At 40.4% G+C, this 19,542-nt stretch overlaps 1 protein-coding gene across 3 annotated transcripts in view; it reads left to right on the forward strand.

The window, feature by feature from the left end:
• LOC121296783 (tetratricopeptide repeat protein 28-like) overlaps positions 1–19,289 on the forward strand; it is a 406,425-nt gene extending 387,136 nt beyond the window's left edge. For 2 of the 3 annotated variants that reach the window (XM_041222559.1, XM_041222563.1), the window contains 9 exons: positions 6,821–7,000; positions 7,319–8,045; positions 8,748–8,872; positions 10,113–10,344; positions 10,971–11,047; positions 12,181–12,204; positions 13,573–13,702; positions 16,417–16,524; positions 17,252–19,289. In XM_041222559.1, the coding sequence (XP_041078493.1) occupies positions 6,821–7,000; positions 7,319–8,045; positions 8,748–8,872; positions 10,113–10,344; positions 10,971–11,047; positions 12,181–12,204; positions 13,573–13,702; positions 16,417–16,524; positions 17,252–18,867 (3,219 nt within the window). In that variant the 3' untranslated portion in view covers positions 18,868–19,289. The remainder of the gene's footprint in view (positions 1–6,820; positions 7,001–7,318; positions 8,046–8,747; positions 8,873–10,112; positions 10,345–10,970; positions 11,048–12,180; positions 12,205–13,572; positions 13,703–16,416; positions 16,525–17,251) is intronic. The other variant, XM_041222560.1, reaches the window with a different exon arrangement.
• Positions 19,290–19,542: the final 253 nt, after the last annotated feature.

Raw genomic sequence — 19,542 nt, forward strand, 5'->3', positions numbered from 1 at the left:
TGAACTTTGCTTTAGGATCCTCCTGCCCAAACTGGGCAAAATATGTTAGACCAGTGGTTTTCAACCTTTTCATCTCGAATACCAGTGTTTCCAGCAGGGACCAGGCATCAGTAACAATGTGTAATGTTAAATGGCTGCTGTAAAACAGAGCCCTACCCCATTACAACAGGGTTTCTCACTGGAAATGTGACGGCATCATCGAAGTATTTGACAAGAGTTCACCACAACCAATAACACAGCATGGCTGCCTTGTTTCCCCATCAGTAAATTTGAAATTTCACAACAAATACCTCTCATCATAATTTCCAATCTCTCAGTGATACAGTGGTACAAATGGATTGATACATTACAGTGGTGCAATTGAGGGAGTGTTGTGGTTGTGGGATCATATCGTCATAAAGAAAAACTGCTGGTGTGTACAGTAGCAAGCCTGTCTGCAAACACCGTTTTAGACACCTTACATGTGACGTGTTTACTTGTATTAGAAGATCTAACCTTTTGTGTTCACCAAATCTGTGAATACGTTTCCCACCTCCTCAAAAGCAGCTTCTAATTGCCTGAGTAATCATCAATACAATACTGTCATTTAAAATGTATGCTATGATTATAGAGTGGAGTTGACGAGGGTTATACAGACAGGTAACGTGTCCTTACATTTACCTACTTTATAGCCAGTAGAAAAATAGCGACTGCACTATACTGTATTCTGCATTTGTAATAAAGTTAAAACCACGTCATAATTAATGCAAATAATTGCGTAGTTGAGTAGTCATTTCAGAGTAATTGCTTTACCATTTAATAATTACCCTTTCTGAATACATTATACTGTACTGTATATTAATAATTCACATAATAAGTAACAAACCATTTCTGGGTCATGCCTGTTGCATTTTATTAAAATACGATTTGAACAAGATTAGTTTCTAGCTTTTGAGCACATTTCATTTAAACAGTCACTGAACGAAGCTGAGAAACAAAGTCACTGTTTCATTTATCTGAGCAGTTACAATTTGATTTGCCATTTGTAATACAAGATAAAGAGCTGATCCAATAGACACCGCATGTGTAAGTGCCAAAAAGGGTGCTCAAACATACAAATCACTTAAGATGCCAATAGCTTAGTGGTTTTCCTTGTGGGAATATAATCAGATGTGTTATCGTGTTCCAGTAAAATTGTGTTTTGGGCTCTGTAGTTGATGGAATTGAGTTTTAATGTTCACAAGCATCCATTTTCCCCTGAGTGACATTTCTTGTTCACGTGTCTACATGTTTAACAAGAAAAGGCACACATAATCTATATTCTAATTTTTTTGAAATTCTTCTAAACATTTCCTCAAGGCGATGCAGTATAGATGTCGTGTCTTTGGTGGAAACCAAAAAGCTAAAACCTAGTTTAGTCAAGCAGTAAAAAGCTACTTGATATGGTTATGGGAAATCCCAGAACTACTTCATGTCTGGATTCACTTTATGTATCAGGTTTCTGTTTCATTAATTTTGTAAAACTCTGAATACTCTTGTGGCCTCTATAGAGCTCTCAAATGTGTCTCATCTATCAGTACAGCTGGTACAACAGAGTGTAACCATTAACCTGCTCCCCTGCAACTCCCTGCTTCTATTGGATGGAATTAATACCAGATAGTACACATGTGGTGCTTAGTTTGTCCAATGGGGGGGAGTGTTGCAGTGGGACAGGTTACTGTTTATTGTATTTTATCAAGAGATTCAGAATCTTTACAACGGTAGAACATGAAGGGCACTAAGGTGCATAAACAGACAGCAGGCCAGAAGAAAATGAAGGTTAGACAACCCAACACAAGCACTAGCCTAAACACCAGGGCTCAGGTGCACATGCAATGTGTCAGTTTAAACAGCTTTGTCACAGCTGCAACCCAGTGCAGGTGAACAAAATACGCCTGTGTAGGAACACATTTGACAGACTTCTAGTAAAAGTCTTGTTTCTTAAAACACACCTATAAGTAAAAGTGTTTACACTCCACCCCTCCATTTCCCTTGTGCGTGCAAAGTCTGTTGTAATAATATTCTTAATGTAACATCTGCAAATTTGCATCGCCAGTCCATGGTTTCTGTTACCAGTTGCAATGAGAGAGAGAGGCCACTAGATGGCTGCATTTCACTGTGGTTTGCTATTTCTTCCTAGTCTAAAATAGCACTCAGTTTTTATGGGTATAGGATTATTCCTTTTAAAAACATCACTGAACTTTGTATAACCCCATTCAAATTAAATTCAAGATGTGCCGAAGCATCACCGTGGTATGTTATCAAGAAACTAAAATGTATAAATATAGACTTTGTTCTTTGTAGTTGCTAATATAATTGCTTTGCAAATTACATTGTTAGAAAACTGAAATAAAATGTAACTCAGAAACGTATAAATTGGAATATGAAATACACTATGTTCTCTCCCAAGACTGATTAATTGTTATGTACAGTAATTTATGTTGTAACAACTGGTGTGATTCAGTTTCAGTTAGGTGAGGCAAGATTCTAGATCTAGTGATTCTAGTGTTGATAGTAGGTGCTTGTGGCTACACACGACTTCAAACATTACTGATATTTTCCTGTACTTACTGTTGAGTCCTGAAAACTGAATAAATAACAGCATTTTATATCCATTTTAACCAGGTTCCTTTTCATTACCATGGTTGAGGTAACTATTTCAGTTGTCCTTTAGATGTGGACACATATACATGATGTTATTATCTAAGGGTGTACGCAGTGAGACACAAGCAAACAGCCGGTGTGCATACGAAGCAGTCTGAAGCTTGCAGTGCAGGATATGTTATATCTGGAAGGGCAGACACCTTATCGTAGTTGGGAGCCAAGTAAAGGAAACAAAGCCGAAGCGGTTGTTCCCCCGTAGCTCCGTCACCTGTGGAGAGGGAGGAACGCAGCATTCTAGTCTCGCCCCGAGCAGCGCTGCGGGTCCTTACTGGAATTAACTGTCGCTCTGGTGAATAAAAGAGAACAAAATTAGCAAATCAAATAACTCATCAGGGCTTAGCGTAGACTTGAAGAGCCGGGCCTCCCGCAGAGCAGCTATTAACAGGAACAAGCCTTGGATTTCAAATAGCCGTCCTGCTTTATTCATTTAGATATGGATTTCTCTCTCTTTCCTGCACATGTTTTAATAGAAACAGATTGCACCTCTGCCACTATCTCAGTGTTACTTCAGATTGAGACGTCTCTATGGGAAAACAAGGGCAGACACACAAAGGATTGCATGGGAGAGCAATGCGTGTCAGTGCTTTAAATACAAGGATGCTCAATTAGTTCATAGGCAGTCTCCCTGTAATGGTTTACTGCAATGGTTAAAGCATGGTAAAGAGGATCTGATATATGAACAGATTATAATAAACAGTTAGATTTGGGTAAATTAGATGACAGCTTTTAGAATGAGGCAGGGTTACAGGGGAACGTACAGACAACAATGTTTGGAAGAGCATTGTCAAGGTTAAACATACATGCCGGAGGCAGTATAGTCGGCAGTGCATGGTCAGTGTATTTTGCAATCCAGTACAGTACAAATGAAATATACACGGGTAGAACGGTAAGAAACTTAAGACACTGTGGGTAGACGAAAGTTAAACGAAAGTCTAATTAATTGAACCCTGAAAAAGGTCTGCTTGACTTAATTTCCTATAGTTTGTATTTGATATTTTAAATGTATTAAGTGCATATTGCTAGCACACCAGAAAATAAACAAAATGTGAATCTCTGGGGTTGATTCAGTCTGCGGCAGGAGAAAAATCAATCCTCCTTGGCACATGTCAGTTCTGCTCAGGTCTAGATTGGCCACATGCCCCCCAGCTTTTGCCTGCCAGTAGGAGGAAGTTGGGACTGGATTTGTTAAAAAACGACTCCTCCAAAACAGCTAGGCTTAGCGCCCCTGGCATGCCACTGGAACATGTCAGCTTGCTGCCTGCAGAGCCCACTCAGATCTGAGCTGGCGATGGTGAATTTAACTGCGGTGCACGCAAGCTGGTTCACCCTGGGCAAGACTGAGATCCGCAAGGAGACATCCTTCCTGTAAACAATATGTCAGGATGGAACGAGGCTCGCTCTGAGAAAAGACTCCCAAGGCTCGGTGATGTCATTGCGCCTATCTGCCCTGTCACACCGTAGCTGGGATAATCATACCATCTCCTGGGGGGGGGTTCTGGGATAGAAACAAATAGTGCTGGTCCCAGATCCTCTTTCCACGCCATGGTGAGTTAGGAGATTCTGCTCACGCCATGACAAATGACTTGATCTGTAAACTGACTGCATGTGAAAGGCAATGCAGGAAATGGGCCAGCGTGGTGACCCCTCTGCTTCGAGGAGATCATGGGTTTGAATCGCAGTACTGACAGTGGGATATGAAGTGCTGAGATGTGAATAGTGTTACTGTGGATTGGTATGGGAGTCAGACAGGATTCAAAGATAATTTACATGTTCAACATCTCATGATAGCATTTGACAGTGGACACCTTTTGAACTGATATTGTAACAGCTGTTTTATATATATATAGTTTTATCTCTCCATAAGATGTCAGAGCTATTATGTTATGTAATAATATATAGATCAAACAAATACATGTTAGGTGGCTGTATGATATTAATATCTATATCTATCTATCTATCTATATATATATATATCTATCTATATATATATATATAGATATATATATAAATATTCGGCAGTGTCTGCTTAATGTTAAAATCACTTACAATTAAATACTATAACCTAAAACACTTTGTTGCCTTCGATGAGAGGTCTAATGATGAGTATGTTTAAAACCAGCTTCTTTAAAATCCATATGCAGAACTCCTGGCTCAAAACAGGGCCCCACATCACCTGAAAGAGTGCCGGTAATGCTGAGATTAAAATTTAGTAATATCTTCTAATTATTTATTTTATTGCGCAGTGGGGAGCTGAAAAACGTATCATACAACGCAAGTCAATAAGGTTAATCCTTTTAGGAGTTATATTTTAAAACAAATTTTCTTACCTCTTATTAGAACTAGCAATATAATAATCCTTTTTGTTAGATAATCACTTCAGCTGTTGGTAAAGCTCACATGCTGTAATCAGACCATGTGACCTACAGCAAAGGTTTCACAAAACATAAACTTTATACACGTATAGGTAAACATTTCAGCTGCTCACTTAATATTAGTCCTCAAAGTGTTATTATGAAAATTGGACTCCAAGATCGCACTCATACAACACCATGTGTGGTTTTAATTCCCAGTTAGGGGTAGTATTCAAGAAATAAAAAAAAAAAAAAAAAAACTGTTGCTGTCTAGCCCCCCCCCCCCCCCCCCCAATTCCTCCTCCGTGTGGCAGTGTCAGAGACCACAACAATAGTTTCTGAGTGTTTAAGTAGGAGTTCGGATTGCTGGTTATCACAGTTTTTAACAAATCGTCACACATTATCTGTTTATTTCAATAGCCTCCTACCATATTCCAGCCCTGGATATTCAAAAGCAAAAACCCAATCACTGTCACTTTATTAGTGTTGTTGAACACATTAGCTTGATAGCACAACGGTATTTATATAGGAATAAAACAGAGTGAAAAATATAGTATTTTAAGTAAGATGGTTAAGTAAATATATTTTTATAAAACTCCCATTTAAATTGAATGGCTTTCAAACATCGACACCTCCTGTCATCCCAACTCAGTTTGGGAAGCAAAGAATCAACAAGTTTCCTTAATGCCATTACCCATAACTGCATCCCTCTTCTCTGAAAAAAAAATGTAATAAAAATTCAAGCAACCAATAATAGCTAATAATAATGGCTCACCTTGCAAGCATGAGCACCTTCGCTGCCTTTATGAAAAATGCTTTCCTGTTAAAAATGTACTGACGGTACGCCTTTGCATCTTAAAGACCAATATGGAAGTCTGCATTTTTCTTTATTGGTTCACATGCGTACCAATTATGTGAACTCCTGTAGCAACTGTGTGTCGTTGTTTTGCTGCAGTAGTCCCAAAGAATTTTAGCACAGTTGCCCAGACAGGTAGAAGATAATAGAAAGAGACAAGAGGAAGACAGGTATGGTAATAAATAACTGGTGTTTGATTAGGATGGATTCTTCTGCCTTAACAGAGTGTCACCTGGATTTGATTTAGATGGTAGGCCTTGCAGCCCCACACAGGCCCAGGGCAGCTGAACAGGTGGTTTATGATGTTGTCCCACTTCCTAGGGTACTGTGTATCCACAGTCTAAAGATTACGACTGCTTTTGTAAATGGCTCTTATTTCCTCACTGTACCATTCACCATACCATTCACGTATTCACTTCATTTTATTCACTTAATTTCATTGTTTGTTTTCGAAGTTTTGCTTTTAACCTAGTTTAGTCATTATTCTTTTCATTTCAGTCATTATTTATAAACGTTACTAAATTCATTGCTGATATACAATTCTAATGGTCATTATTATAGAAACCAGATGCTGCTCTATACTGTACTATACTACAATGTTCTAGAGTTGACAGTCACACATGACTTTCTTAAAAGAGTAAATCTTAGGCAATGGGTGCTAGTTAGCATTATACACCAACACTGAATTTAACTGAAATCTAGTTACAGTATTGGGGAAATCAATTAATATGGGTGCAACAGAACGATTGCAAACAGTACTTCTTATAGGATAAGGGAAATTGCCAGGACTTCCCATGATGCCAACTTGTCGTCTTAAACGTTAAAAAGTGACTGGTTTTATTTATAGTTTGCTCTTGTGCATTGTTAACTTGCTTGTTAGGGTTTGCTCTTGATGGTGACGCACAGTAAGCTGTGTGTTTCCTCTCCCCAGGGTCTGATGCACTCCAGTGGGCCTGTGGGTCGCCACCGGCAGCTCATCCTGGTCCTGGAGGGAGAGCTGTACCTCATCCCCTTCGCTCTGCTCAAGGGGAGTTCCTCCAATGAGTATCTGTACGAGCGGTTCAGTCTCATCGCCATCCCCTCCATCCAATCTCTCAGCAGCACCGCCAAGGTAGGCACGTCACTCAGGCCTGCTCTTCATATTTTACAAATGACCCAGATTCAGGGTTCATGGTATTGCTGTGGCCATAGACCCCCATACAAGATCGGAATTTGAGGGCATTATTTGAACAAGGGAGTTCCATTATTACCTTATAACACACCACAGAAATACCATTAACAAGACTGCTACTATTTAAAGTTAGAGAACACATAGTGAATATGAATCTAAACAAGTAGAATAATACATTAGTTTTATGCCTCCAACAAGCTCTTTCAACAGGTAAGAAGTTACTGTTTTAAAAACTGCTTTCCTCTCTCTCACTCCCAGTCACATTCCAAGAAGAACGCCCCCACCTACTCCAGCCCTACCTCCATGGCTGCTGTCATTGGAAACCCAAAGCTACCCTCCTCCATAATGGACCGCTGGCTGTGGGGCCCAATGCCCTCGGCCGAGGAAGAGGCCTACATGGTGTCGGAGCTGCTCGGGTGCCAGCCCCTCGTGGGTCCCGCAGCAACCAAGGAGAGGGTGATGAGCGCGCTCAGTCAGGCAGAGTGCGTTCACTTTGCCACGCACATCTCCTGGAAGCTGGCAGCGCTGGTCTTGACGCCAAACAGCGATGGTTCCTCGGGGGGTGGAGGTGGTAAAGGCTCGTACGGAAACAGCTACACCATCCCGGAATCGCTCAAGATGCAGGACGATGCCAGCGATGTGGAGAGCATCACAGATAGCCCTCCTCTCCAGGAGTTCCTGCTCACAGCGGCTGATATTCTGGACCTCCGGCTCCCGGTCAAGCTGGTGGTGTTGGGGTCCTACCAAGAATCAAACAGCAAAGTGACTGCCGACGGTGTTGTCGGTCTGACTCGGGCCTTCTTGGCTGCCGGGGCACAGTGTGTCTTAGTGTCTCTGTGGCCGGTCCCTGTGGCTGCCTCCAAGATGTTCGTCCATGCTTTTTATTCGGCCCTCCTCAATGGAATGAAGGCCAGTGTTGCCCTAGCTGAAGCCATGAAGACTGTCCAGAGCAGCAAGCAGTTCTCTCATCCTTCTAACTGGGCAGGTCAGTTTTTCCTTTGTAATACTATTTATTGACACCTGTCCAGGTGCCCATAGGCCAAGATGTATTATGGACTATATATTATGTATTGTGAAGAACCTGAATGGTTTCCCTCAGCTTATTAAATCAGACACTCTTTCAGAATCGTCATTATAAATCATTAGATTAACTGCACTTTTTTACACTGTGTCAGCTGCTTACTTTACCAGAAGAAGTTGCATCAGTTAAAATGAGAGTACTTGCCAGTGACAGGTAAAACTGCCTCCTCCCTCTAACACCCCCCTCTGGGTGTGCATGTCCCTGAGGAAGTGGACATAGTGGAGGTGGTTAGAATAACACGCATATCTGCACAACGCTTGTCCAAGTGTGATGAAACTTGCAAAGGGCATTCTTTAACACAAGTTATTGTTTGCGTCTTAGAATCTGGGGGGTATGTGGAGGCTTCTTTTAATGAAACTTGGTCATGCTTGGATATATCGATACTGCATTGTCTGTATGTCACATTTTTACATACTGTGGATGTAGGTCATTGTGATTTTTAAAACTGATGTCTCTTATGTACATTCAGCTGTGGCGAGGGATAGATGTCAAAAGTTTAATGTATTTATTTATTGCTACATTGAGGCTAGGTACTGTAATGTTGAGCTGCTGTTAGGGTGTGTCTGATGACAGGATCTCCCTCCCTCATTCTCGCTCACTCTGCAGGGTTCATGCTCATTGGGAGTGATGTGAAGCTGAACAGCCCCTCGTCTCTGATTGGTCAGGCTCTTAGTGAGATCCTACAGCACCCCGAACGAGCCCGAGACTCTCTGCGAGTGCTGCTGCACCTGGTAAGAGAGAAGCTCCCATCGTGTGCTGATTCATCCTGTCCACCGTGCTACAGTCATTCTTTAACTAGAAATAATTTGTTCACTACATGCTTGCTTAGGTTTACCATTTTCACAGAATAGAAGCTAGGTAACGTGAGAGACCCACAGTACAGTTAGCTTGACTGCCACATAAATAGAGCGTTTATATACCACGGTAAAAATGGCACTTTTACAGCAATCATATTTTACAAATACACACAACAATATGTTATTATAAAGAAAGATGACTTAGATGATTTCTAATGTGACTTTTACATATATAAATATCCTGCTTAGTGTTTTAGTATTTTCTAAAGTAGATCACTGGAAAATTATTCTCAGATGAGCCGTTGTAGTTGCCCTGCACACCTGTACTTTAAACATGCCCCCATTAGCCCTGGTTGGTTCCAACATCTAATAATAATAAAATAATATAAAAATGTAACCAGATTTGGGTGTTTTTAACCCTGTCAGGACCAAGCATTTTGCAATGGGATGCTCCCCCAGGACCAGACGTTTTTTGGCTGTAGTTGACTTTCTTCCTATAAAAAATCACAAAAGCTCTATTTTTTTACAGTAGCAATGTTCAAATATAATTATAAGTCAAATACATCAGATTGACAGTGTTTCCCCTGTTTTCATTAGCTCTAAACATTTCTGTGATGTTTTGTTTCTGATCTTGTCTCTGCTGTGCTGCTGTAAACTGTTTCCGCCCTTTAGACAATAAGTGCCCCTCTCAGTGACGTCACACAAAATACTATCAGGAAGTGAACGTCAGTCCCTCCCCTTTCCAGTGATATGTGTTTCAAGCCTGTACTGCAAAGTACGGTAGCCCTGTAATTAATCAAAACAAAGTGCTTTTTTATAGTGTTTACACAATCCCGGTCCTTAAAGAAGCCCATTTCATTATGATCGTGTTAACACGATTGTGGTCCTTAAGGGGTTAAAGAGAACACACATATTATTATGTAGGTGGAACATTGCTAAAATGATCTTTAGTTTTAGCATGAATTACCCTCTGGTGGGGTTGAAATCCCCTGTGAAGAGAATATGAGATGGATACACGTACGTATATTTTTTAACAGTAAAGACAAGACCTCTAAATAGCTAAACCTGTAAAATGAAAACCTGTGGCTAAAGGTGTTTCTTTTAAACACTTCCATGTGGTTTAGTGGGTGGTATTTGCAGCAGTGTGATGGGCTCACCTGTCTGATGTTCACAGGTGGAGAAGTCTTTGCAGCGCATCCAGAACGGCCAGCGCAATTCCATGTACACATCCCAACAGAGTGTGGAGAACAAGGTGGGCGGGGTGCCTGGCTGGCAGGCTCTCCTGACCGCAGTGGGCTTCCGCCTGGACCCCACAGCTACTGGCCTGCCCGCCGCCGTCTTCTTCCCCACCGCTGACCCCGGGGACCGCCTGCAGCAGTGCAGCACTACCCTGCAGTCCCTGCTAGGTAACTTCTCCCACTCACAGGGGTGGCAATCTCAAAGCACAGTTTTCATGGTTATCTTAACTAATGTATTCTTGCTGTTGTTTAGAATCAATGTGTAAATCACATTTTTTAACTGGAAAAGGACCCCTATGGCCTCTATAGAGCTCTCAAATGTTTTTCTGATTGATGTTGCTATAGCAATAGTGTTCCTATTTTGCAATGCTGTTTTTCTGATTGATGTTGCTATAGCAGTGTGCTGTTCTTATTTTACAATGTGTTTTTCTGATTGATGTTGCTATAGCAGTGTGCTATTCTTTTTTTTAATGTGTTTTTCTTATTGATGTTGCTATAGTGATACATTGTTCCTATTTTACAATTATGTTTTTTCTGATTGATGTTGCTATAGTGGTAGTGTTCTTATTTTACATTCCTGATTGATGTTGCTATAGCAATAGTGTTCCTATTTACAATGTATTTTTCTGATTGATGTTGCTATAGCACTATGCTGTTCTTATTTTACAATGTGTTTTTCTGATTGATGTTGTTATAGCAGTATGCTGTTCCTATTTTACAATGTGTTTTTCTGATTGATGTTGCTATAGCAGTATGCTGTTCCTATTTTACAGTGTGTTTTTCTGATTCCTCAGGCTTGCCGCACCCTGCCTTTCAGGCACTGTGTAAGCTGATCAGCGCCTCGGAAACTGGAGAACAGCTAATCAATCGGGTATAGATCCTGCTGCTTTTGAGACCCCTCTTTTTCTACTGTCACATTGATAATATATCATATGGTACCCTTTATAAAAACCCTCAGTTTACTTTAGCTTGACTAAACCTCTCCATCTGCAAAACTATAAACCGACCACCTTTTAAACTATGTATTTCTGACTATAAAAATCCTAATCATGCTACTAATTTTAACTTGAATGGTGTTATTCAGTTACAGAAAGTGTTTATCAAAAAGCCAATAAAGGCAGGCCCTGGTAATCAGCCTGCCTGCTCATTTTAAACTGTCATATATATATATATATATATATATATATATATATATATATATATATATATATATATATATAATATAATATATAAAAAAAAGTCCAAATAAAGCTTAGCAAACATACAAGAAGAAATACAGTTACAGTTTCAACTGCCGTGTTCAGTTTTATTGTTAAACATATAGGTAGAGTCAGACTGCAGTATTAAGAGAGAAACTGTACTTTGTACAGATACTTCCACACTTGTATATTACTGAGAGGCAGATTCAATCCAGGTTGCAGTCACACAGCTGTAGGGTAACTGGACAGAGGGTGGGTGCAGAGCCGGCAGCCAGAAGCAAGCGTCTTAAACACGGTGCACCTGAAAACTGAGGAAACGGCAAATCACAAACAAGAAGTGATATTAAATAGATACAGTGGATGTACAGTACAGTAGATATATTGATGTGATACAGTCATCTGAAATGTCTTCATATCAGATAGTGTGTATTAGATAGACTGTGGTCACATGAAGATTAGTCTTAATAATTGAACTATATATTATAAAAAATATAGTATAGGGTGCTTCAGCTTTTACAGACACTCTTTATGCTATTTATATATACCACACCTCTGAAAAGTATGATTGAATTTCACCATAAAACAGGGGTGTTGTATTTTTTTTTTTATTGTATCCACCCTTTAGGGAAGATAAGAACATATACAGGAGCTGTTTAAATATGTATAGTAATTTGCAGCGTCTAGGAGTGTAGGAGCTCGGAGTGTATGCCTGCACTGTTGCTTTCATTTGCTAATCTTGCAGTGAATAACCAGCGCATGAATCTAAAGCCTCTTCTCTTTTTCTTTCCTAACCCGCCATCTGAAGGCTGTTAAAAATATGGTGGGAATGGTAAGTTGCATTAATTAAAACATGATTGTCCTTTTGCTAAAACTGAATTTGCTACAAATGTATCTCTTTTAACAGCACATTTAATCAGCAAATATGCACAGGTGTGAAATATATTAGTTATACAGTACCATACCAACCAATTTCATTTACGTAGTGTGCTGAGAGTTCTGTGTCCAGTTCTGGTTACCACAGTACCAAATGAACATTGTTGCCCTGGAGAGAGTCCAACAAAGCAGCCTGACTAATCCCAGGGCTTAAAGGAATTTTCAATGAAAGAACTGAATTTATTCAGAATAGATCCAAGAAAAATGAAGGGGGACATGTCTTAAAATCTTAAAAGGAGTTGACAAACCCTATGTAATGCTTTAAGCACAGAAACTTAAGACCAGAGCACACAGTTGAAAATAAAATGGAGATAGACTTACATAGAGGGTAGGAGACACTTCTTTACACAGAGAGTGGTGAGGGGATGGAATGGGCTATCTAGTCATGTTATTGATGCTGAATTACTTGGATCCTTTAAGCCCTGACTTGACAAAGTTCTGAGATCAATCAGCTACTAGGAGGAACTGGATAAGCTTAGATCGGCTGAATGGCCTCCTTTTGTTCAATAATTTTCTTATGTACTTATGTTCTTCATGTACAAGCATCCTACAGTATAACAACAACAAAATAGCTCTAAACTGCTTGCTAATAAGAGGTAAATAAAAATATGTTTTAAGCTTTTAAAGTATCGATTGACTCAGCATTCTAATTAGAACCTGGAAGTGAGTTCCAAAGCGAAGGCCCTTGAGAACTAAATGCCCTCATACCTTTTTAATCAAGTTCTTGGAATTACTAAGACCAAGGATAGCCTTACTACAGTCATCTAAACGTGTGCGTTTTAATAAGTCACCAGGATGTGATGACTGAATCAGAAAGTGATTTAAAAAGGCAAACTAAACAAGAAGGTGGTATTGGATAAGATATATTATTCAATACCCAGTGGTTTTGAATAAATCAATTTTTGTCTTACCAATAATTGGTTTTATGATCTGGTAATTCAATAACAAACATTTCCAATAGAAGTCTTTTAGTATTTCTAAATTCAGCTGTCTTTAATAGTTATGGATGATACAGTTATTCACTGTGAGTGTTGTACAATGATATATATGTCTTAACTAGAACCAATCCCTTGACTCCATATCATTGTAGCAGAGTGGTCCACTTGAAATCTGTAACAGAAACATACCAGTTGACTAGCCTATGATCCACTGCTGGTTTTGGGCGGTTGGGCAGTGGGTCACTATGCTTTCCTCTAGGGAGAGCCCGAATTTAGAATGGAGTGTCATTCCAGGTCAGTGACAGCCCTTCTCTTCTCTTCTCCAGCTTCATCAAGTCCTGGTTCAGCTGCAGTCCGGGGACAAGGAGCACGATTTCACCTCCACTCCTATCCAGGTGTCCATCAGTGTGCAGCTCTGGAGGCTGCCGGGCTGTCACGAGTTTCTCGCAGCTCTAGGTACAATGGCCTTCTCTATAATAGAGCTTTTATAGGAGATCAACCAATGGTGTACTGTGTCTATGGGCATGCTCATAAATAGTCTGTCCTTTTGCTAAACAAAGGTGACCAACTTTCACTGATGGACATTTGTATATAGTATGTTTAGTTTTCAAGTTGTCCTTTTGAGGGAAAAACAATATGAAACTGAGGAGTTGATTTGATTTTAGACACACTAAAAGAAACATAATATATTCAATGACAAATGTTTCAACTGTATGTGTTTCCGGATATCTTTAAATTTCCTTAAATTGAACACATTGGCTGGGTTTACGTGCACGTGAAAATCGACTCTACAGTCATGACAGTGTGACGTTGTCATGCGAATACATCGTCAAACAGCAAAAGAACCAGCCTGACTTTAAGGCAGGGTCAATTGCTTTCTTACGATAAGAATAGCTGTAAAAACTCATGTAAACTGGAGCATTGAGAACAACTTATAGTCTTATAGACTTGAGCGTTTGACATTACATTTATTATGTTTCTTTTGGCATTTCTAAATTCAGCATTATTGAGTGTTCAATAGTTATGGGTGGAATGTATTGGAATATTCTAATTACAGTCTCACCATGGCATTATACAACCACATCATAACCTCATTTGAGTTGTATTCTACACTTTTGATTACATGACCTACAGAATACACAAAACAAGAATGTATTACTGTTTGTGATGTGGGTATACTAATGTCCACTGGGGCTTAGTGGAGACCACCAAATGTACTTATAACCAAGGGATCATTTGTCCCAAATCCAATACCTTTTTGTCTGACAGGCAACAATTAAACAGTTTTCAAATGATAAAATAAACTGATGACAAAAAAAACCCCCAGAAACTTATTTTGTTGTTCAATGAATTGAATGACAAAAGTGTACTGTAACTAAATATTTTAGGATAAAAATGACTATTTTTTACACTCCAAATGGCAAAACAGCAAACTAGTGTCCTTAAAAACAGCAGTATCATCGCTCCTGTTCCTCACATTAGTCTGTCGCCACTGGTATTGTTCGAACAATAAGGCACGTAACCCTGATCTTGAAATATATATGGGAGCTAATGTAAATCAAGTTCAGTACATTAGGTCTAGAAACAAAAATCTCTCTTCTATCATTCTAAGATCCGTTACCTTTCTGTTTACAAATTAACCCCTGTGGCCAAACCACCAGAGGGAAAAATGCTTAAAGGTCTAGTCAATTGGCCAGCTGTGCCACCAAGCCCAGCTATATATGTTATTGTAAAATTTGATGAACATCCAGAAAAAGCAGCAATTACCTCCTTCCACTGCAATAATGGCACACGAAATGACTCAAAAGGGGCCAAATTGTCATGTGTTTCAAGATAATAAACCCAGTTTAATTTGTGTTGAAAGAATGCACTGTGTGACGCAAGTGCCATCAATCGGTACTCAGTAAAATTATTAGAATGATGGCCGTTCCAAATGAACTTCTCAAGTCCTAAATCAGTAGCGACAGGAAGGAGATTAGATTTGTCAGTTTCTCCCGTTCGGTGCAGTCACTGCTGAGTCTTCTCCATGACTCGAGCAGCTGCTGTTTAACCTATACGGCGCAGCTGGCTTGTCCAGTCAATTACATCTGGAATTTTAGGACAGAGCAGGGAAAGGGGGGCTTTCACAGGAAGAAAATCTGCAGTAAAATTCAAATAAACACTGCCTCAATGAATGTACAATCTGAGGGTTGGTTCTATTGGTGTTTTATTTTTTATTTTTTGTGGTTTTAGAAATGTACATTTTGCATTTAGAGGAGAACATTAATTACCTTGTTTTAAAAGGATTCGGCCCCTCGTGTACCGTGATCTGATTTAACTAGAAATTCACAGCAGTGCCTTAAAACACAATACTGAGAAAAGTGTAGTACCCTGACAGCTTTCTGTGTAAAAGGGGGCAGCATGAGACCACAATTAGCCACTCGTGACAGCATTGGTGTTAAAATGGTGCCGTGTGACTTCACTGCAGTCTTGCTTCTGGGGTGCATGTCAGCTTTCGTTTAAATGTGAGAAATAAGAAAAGAGGGGCCTGTCCTGTGTGTCAAGATCTGTCTGCTGCTGCTAATAGGCAAAATGGACAGTCAGAATCTCAGCAAAACTAAAGGATGTGATGGAAGAGTGGGCTAACCACCGAAAAAAACAGACGCACCCCAGTCTTTCAGGACTGCTTTGATTAATCCCGGGTTTACTGTAGTTACCTTTATAAATCTTTACCATTGTAACGGTACAGTGAGCACAGTGAGCATAGGTAAGCATTGTACAGCACTGGTATTCTTTCTGACTAGTGCCTACTTATCTGATGGTGCAGATTCCTTATCCCAGTGTGTAAATCTGCACTTTCATCTTTTTGAAAAAAACATAATTTATTAATAAGCGTTTTATTCCCACCATATCAATAGCAATTGTGTTAAAACATTGTACCATTTGTTATAAAGGTCTTAGATATCTGCTAGGGCTTTGAGATCATGTAAAGGATAAACTAGAAATGTAAAAATGAATTCAGTTTTTGCTGCGGCTTAACAGTAGATAAAAAGCTAGTGTGTCATATTCCAGGAGCTCAATAGTGTTGCTTCTATGATTTCGCTCACAGAGCTGTGTTTTAATGAAGAGTGAGGCAGTGCTGTGAATGCCTGCCAGTTACCCTTAGGCTAACGTTCCCCTCTGCTTTGTAGGCTTTGACCTGTGTGAGGTTGGCCAGGAGGAAGTTGTACTGAAAACTGGGAAGCAAGCTAGCCGGAGGACCATGCATTTCGCTCTGCAGTCGCTCTTGGCTCTCTTCGGTAAGACAGCTAATGAAAATAATTTCAACTAAGTCGTCAATACATGCTTCAGTGGCAGTGAGGAGGCAGTACAATAGTTGTATGTCACCTCTGTAACATGCAAAATAATTGTATTGATTTCTGTTGTCAGTGCTGGAATTTCTTCTAGCACAAAAATGTAATTTCTGCAGATTATGATAAATCCATCAAACTTCTTTGTCTGGTTTAAGTGTCCATTGGATTTCAGTAAAGCTCATATTATATAATGTATAAATGATGTCAGTGTCTGAAATTATAGTCTGAATATTGATAAAGGCAAGTCTGAAAACTACTACTACTAGTCCTGAAGCTAGCCCTTTTTAAATATTGAAATGACCAGGTGTCAATAATTTGTGCACCATCAGGAGCAATCATCACATTTTTAAAATGTGGTTATGAATACAATAAATGGCACTCACGTGGTGTCAAGGTGTGTTGATGGTGCATTATTCAGGTAGTGTGGACAAGGGCTCATCTGAGTTATAAGATTCATATAAGGAGTTGTTCATGCTGTTTGTAGTGGTGGAACTATTTATTTAACCAGAAGCTGATTGGTTAAACTCCTGGCTCCTGATGATTTACTAATATTGAAAAAAATTGAGCTCTGAAATCCAGGACTGTGTGTGAGTTACCTTGCTTTCATGTTTGTAAACCAGCAGTAGCACTACCAGGCTTAACTTTCATAAAGTCTTGCTTTCTTCTCATTTAGATTCTACAGAGCTGCCCAAACGCCTCAGCCTTGATAGCTCCTCGTCTCTGGAGTCCCTGGCCTCAGCTCAGTCTGTTTCCAACCCCATGCCCCTGGGGTACCCCAATCCGCCCTTCTCACCGACCTGCCCTGACAGCATGGCTTCAGACGCTATCTCTGTCTACAGCCTGAGCTCCATCGCCTCCTCAATGAGTTTTGTGTCCAAGGCTGAGAGCACTTCTGAGTATATGAGCCACAGGGGAAGGCAAGACTATGAACGGGGTAAAATGTTTTATTCTCAGAAAACGTCAGTGCCACGAAGCAGATCCTCTCCCCATGCAAACATTTCAGCCAACAAAGACGACGAGGAGTATGAAGGGTTCTCTATCATCAGCAATGAACCTTTGGCTGGCAATTCAGACTCCTTGCCATTGCCAGCCAGCCACAAGCTGCTGAAAGGGAATGAAACGATGTCAGAAATGGCCAGAGCTTGCTATGGTGCGTCCGTGTCTTCCAGAGGGAGCGTCAGCACTCCCACCTCTCCCATTAAAATGACTCTGATTCCCAGTCAGAACTCACCCTTCCAGAAGGTCGGGAAGCTGCCCAGTTCAGATACTGGGGAGTCGGACCAATCCAGCACTGAAACAGACAGCACAGTCAAATCCCAAGAAGAGAAAACCACCAAGCTGGACCCTCAAGAGCTAGCCCAGAAAATTTTGGAAGAAACTCAGAGCCACCTCATTGCTGTCGAGTGTCTTCAGAGGAGTGGGAGCCAGACAAGTTGTGTCAGTGAACCAATCGGTGGTGCTTCCACGCCCACAGGTGGCTCTGCTTTCAGGTCCTCAGAAATGAGTGCTTTCAGCAGGCCGCATAGCGCCAGCTTGAAAAATCAGTCGTCTCCGATTGCAGTGAGGCCCAAACCCCCGTCGAGAACCTCCTCCCTTCAGAAGGTGAGTTCAGGATACAACAGCCCGGCCACCTCTGAAACGTCCCTCAAAGACGGATCAGGTCAACCATCTCCGACGACGGATCCCCACTCTTTAGCCCAGTTCAAGCTGAAATATCCAACTTCTCCATACAGCACCCACATATCGAGGTCGCCCAGCAACATATCCCCCAGCTCAGGTCACCAGTCCCCTTCTGTAAGCAACCCATCTCCAGATCTGTCGTATTCCTCCACCGGCTCAGCGCGCTCCAGTCCTGCGGACGCTCCTGATCTGGACAGACTCAAACTGGCAGCCCTCGACGAGAAGGTGCAAGCCATTCACAATCTCAAAACATTTTGGACCAGCACTTCTCAGCACCCCTCAGGGCCAGTGAGAGCATTGCGCGGGAATATCGGCACCTCCAAAAGAGATGTTCTGAGTCTGCTGAACCTTTCTCCCAGGCACAGCAAGAGGGAGAAAGGCACGAACAACCTTGAACTCAAAGAACTAGCCATACAGCAGGGGGAGCTTACCTTACCGCAGAAGGATCCTCCAAATGGCCACAAGAGGCTGGAACCTAGTAAGGTGGTCGCTCCCTCACCCTCTGCTTCTGCAAGCAGCAGTCCAGGAGGGAGACCTCTCAGACTCCCATCGGGAAATGGCTACAAGTTCCTCTCACCTGGAAGGTTTTTCCCATCTTCCAAATGTTGAGGTCCTGTGTGGATCAGTGAGACTCTTATACATGGATGATCGCAATCCAAAATTTTTCCATGTTTCTTTTAATAACTTAACTTTTCCTCACACATTTGAAACCAGGAAATTTAAGAGTGGACAAGCTGATAAAATACATTGGTATTTAAACAAAGCAGAGCTCAGCACATGTATTTAAAGGGCATTTAACCCTATAAGTTCTTACTGACAGCTTATACACATTTTAACTCTGGTCTCTGTGACCATGATGTGGCCAGAAGCCACTTACTTTAATATGACGACCTACATACTGATCAGTATTTCTTCACAACATTAACTGTATGTTTGTGCAGACCAAGTTCGCAATACTTGGCTCTGTTTATTTTATTGTTTTGTTATTTTGTTTTTGGTTTTTGGTTTTTGTAATTTAAAATTATGTTTTTCCCAAATAGTATTACACTTTTTTATATTATTAAATAAAACTGTATCATGTTAAAAAAAAAAAAAAAAAAAAAAATGATTTCATATTTTTATTGAAATTGCAAAAGGCACTTGGCCTGATTTCTTTGTGATTTAAGTGTCTATTAAAAGCATGGATTCTCCTGTTATTAAATGTTAAAATTTCTATGTATGACTTTCTAGCACACATTTTTGCAAACACGTTGACTTTCCTTAAAAAAAAAAAAAAAAAAAAAA

The sequence above is a fragment of the Polyodon spathula genome, chromosome 22 (assembly GCF_017654505.1).
Source record: "Polyodon spathula isolate WHYD16114869_AA chromosome 22, ASM1765450v1, whole genome shotgun sequence".
Classification (NCBI taxonomy): Eukaryota; Metazoa; Chordata; class Actinopteri; order Acipenseriformes; family Polyodontidae; genus Polyodon; species Polyodon spathula.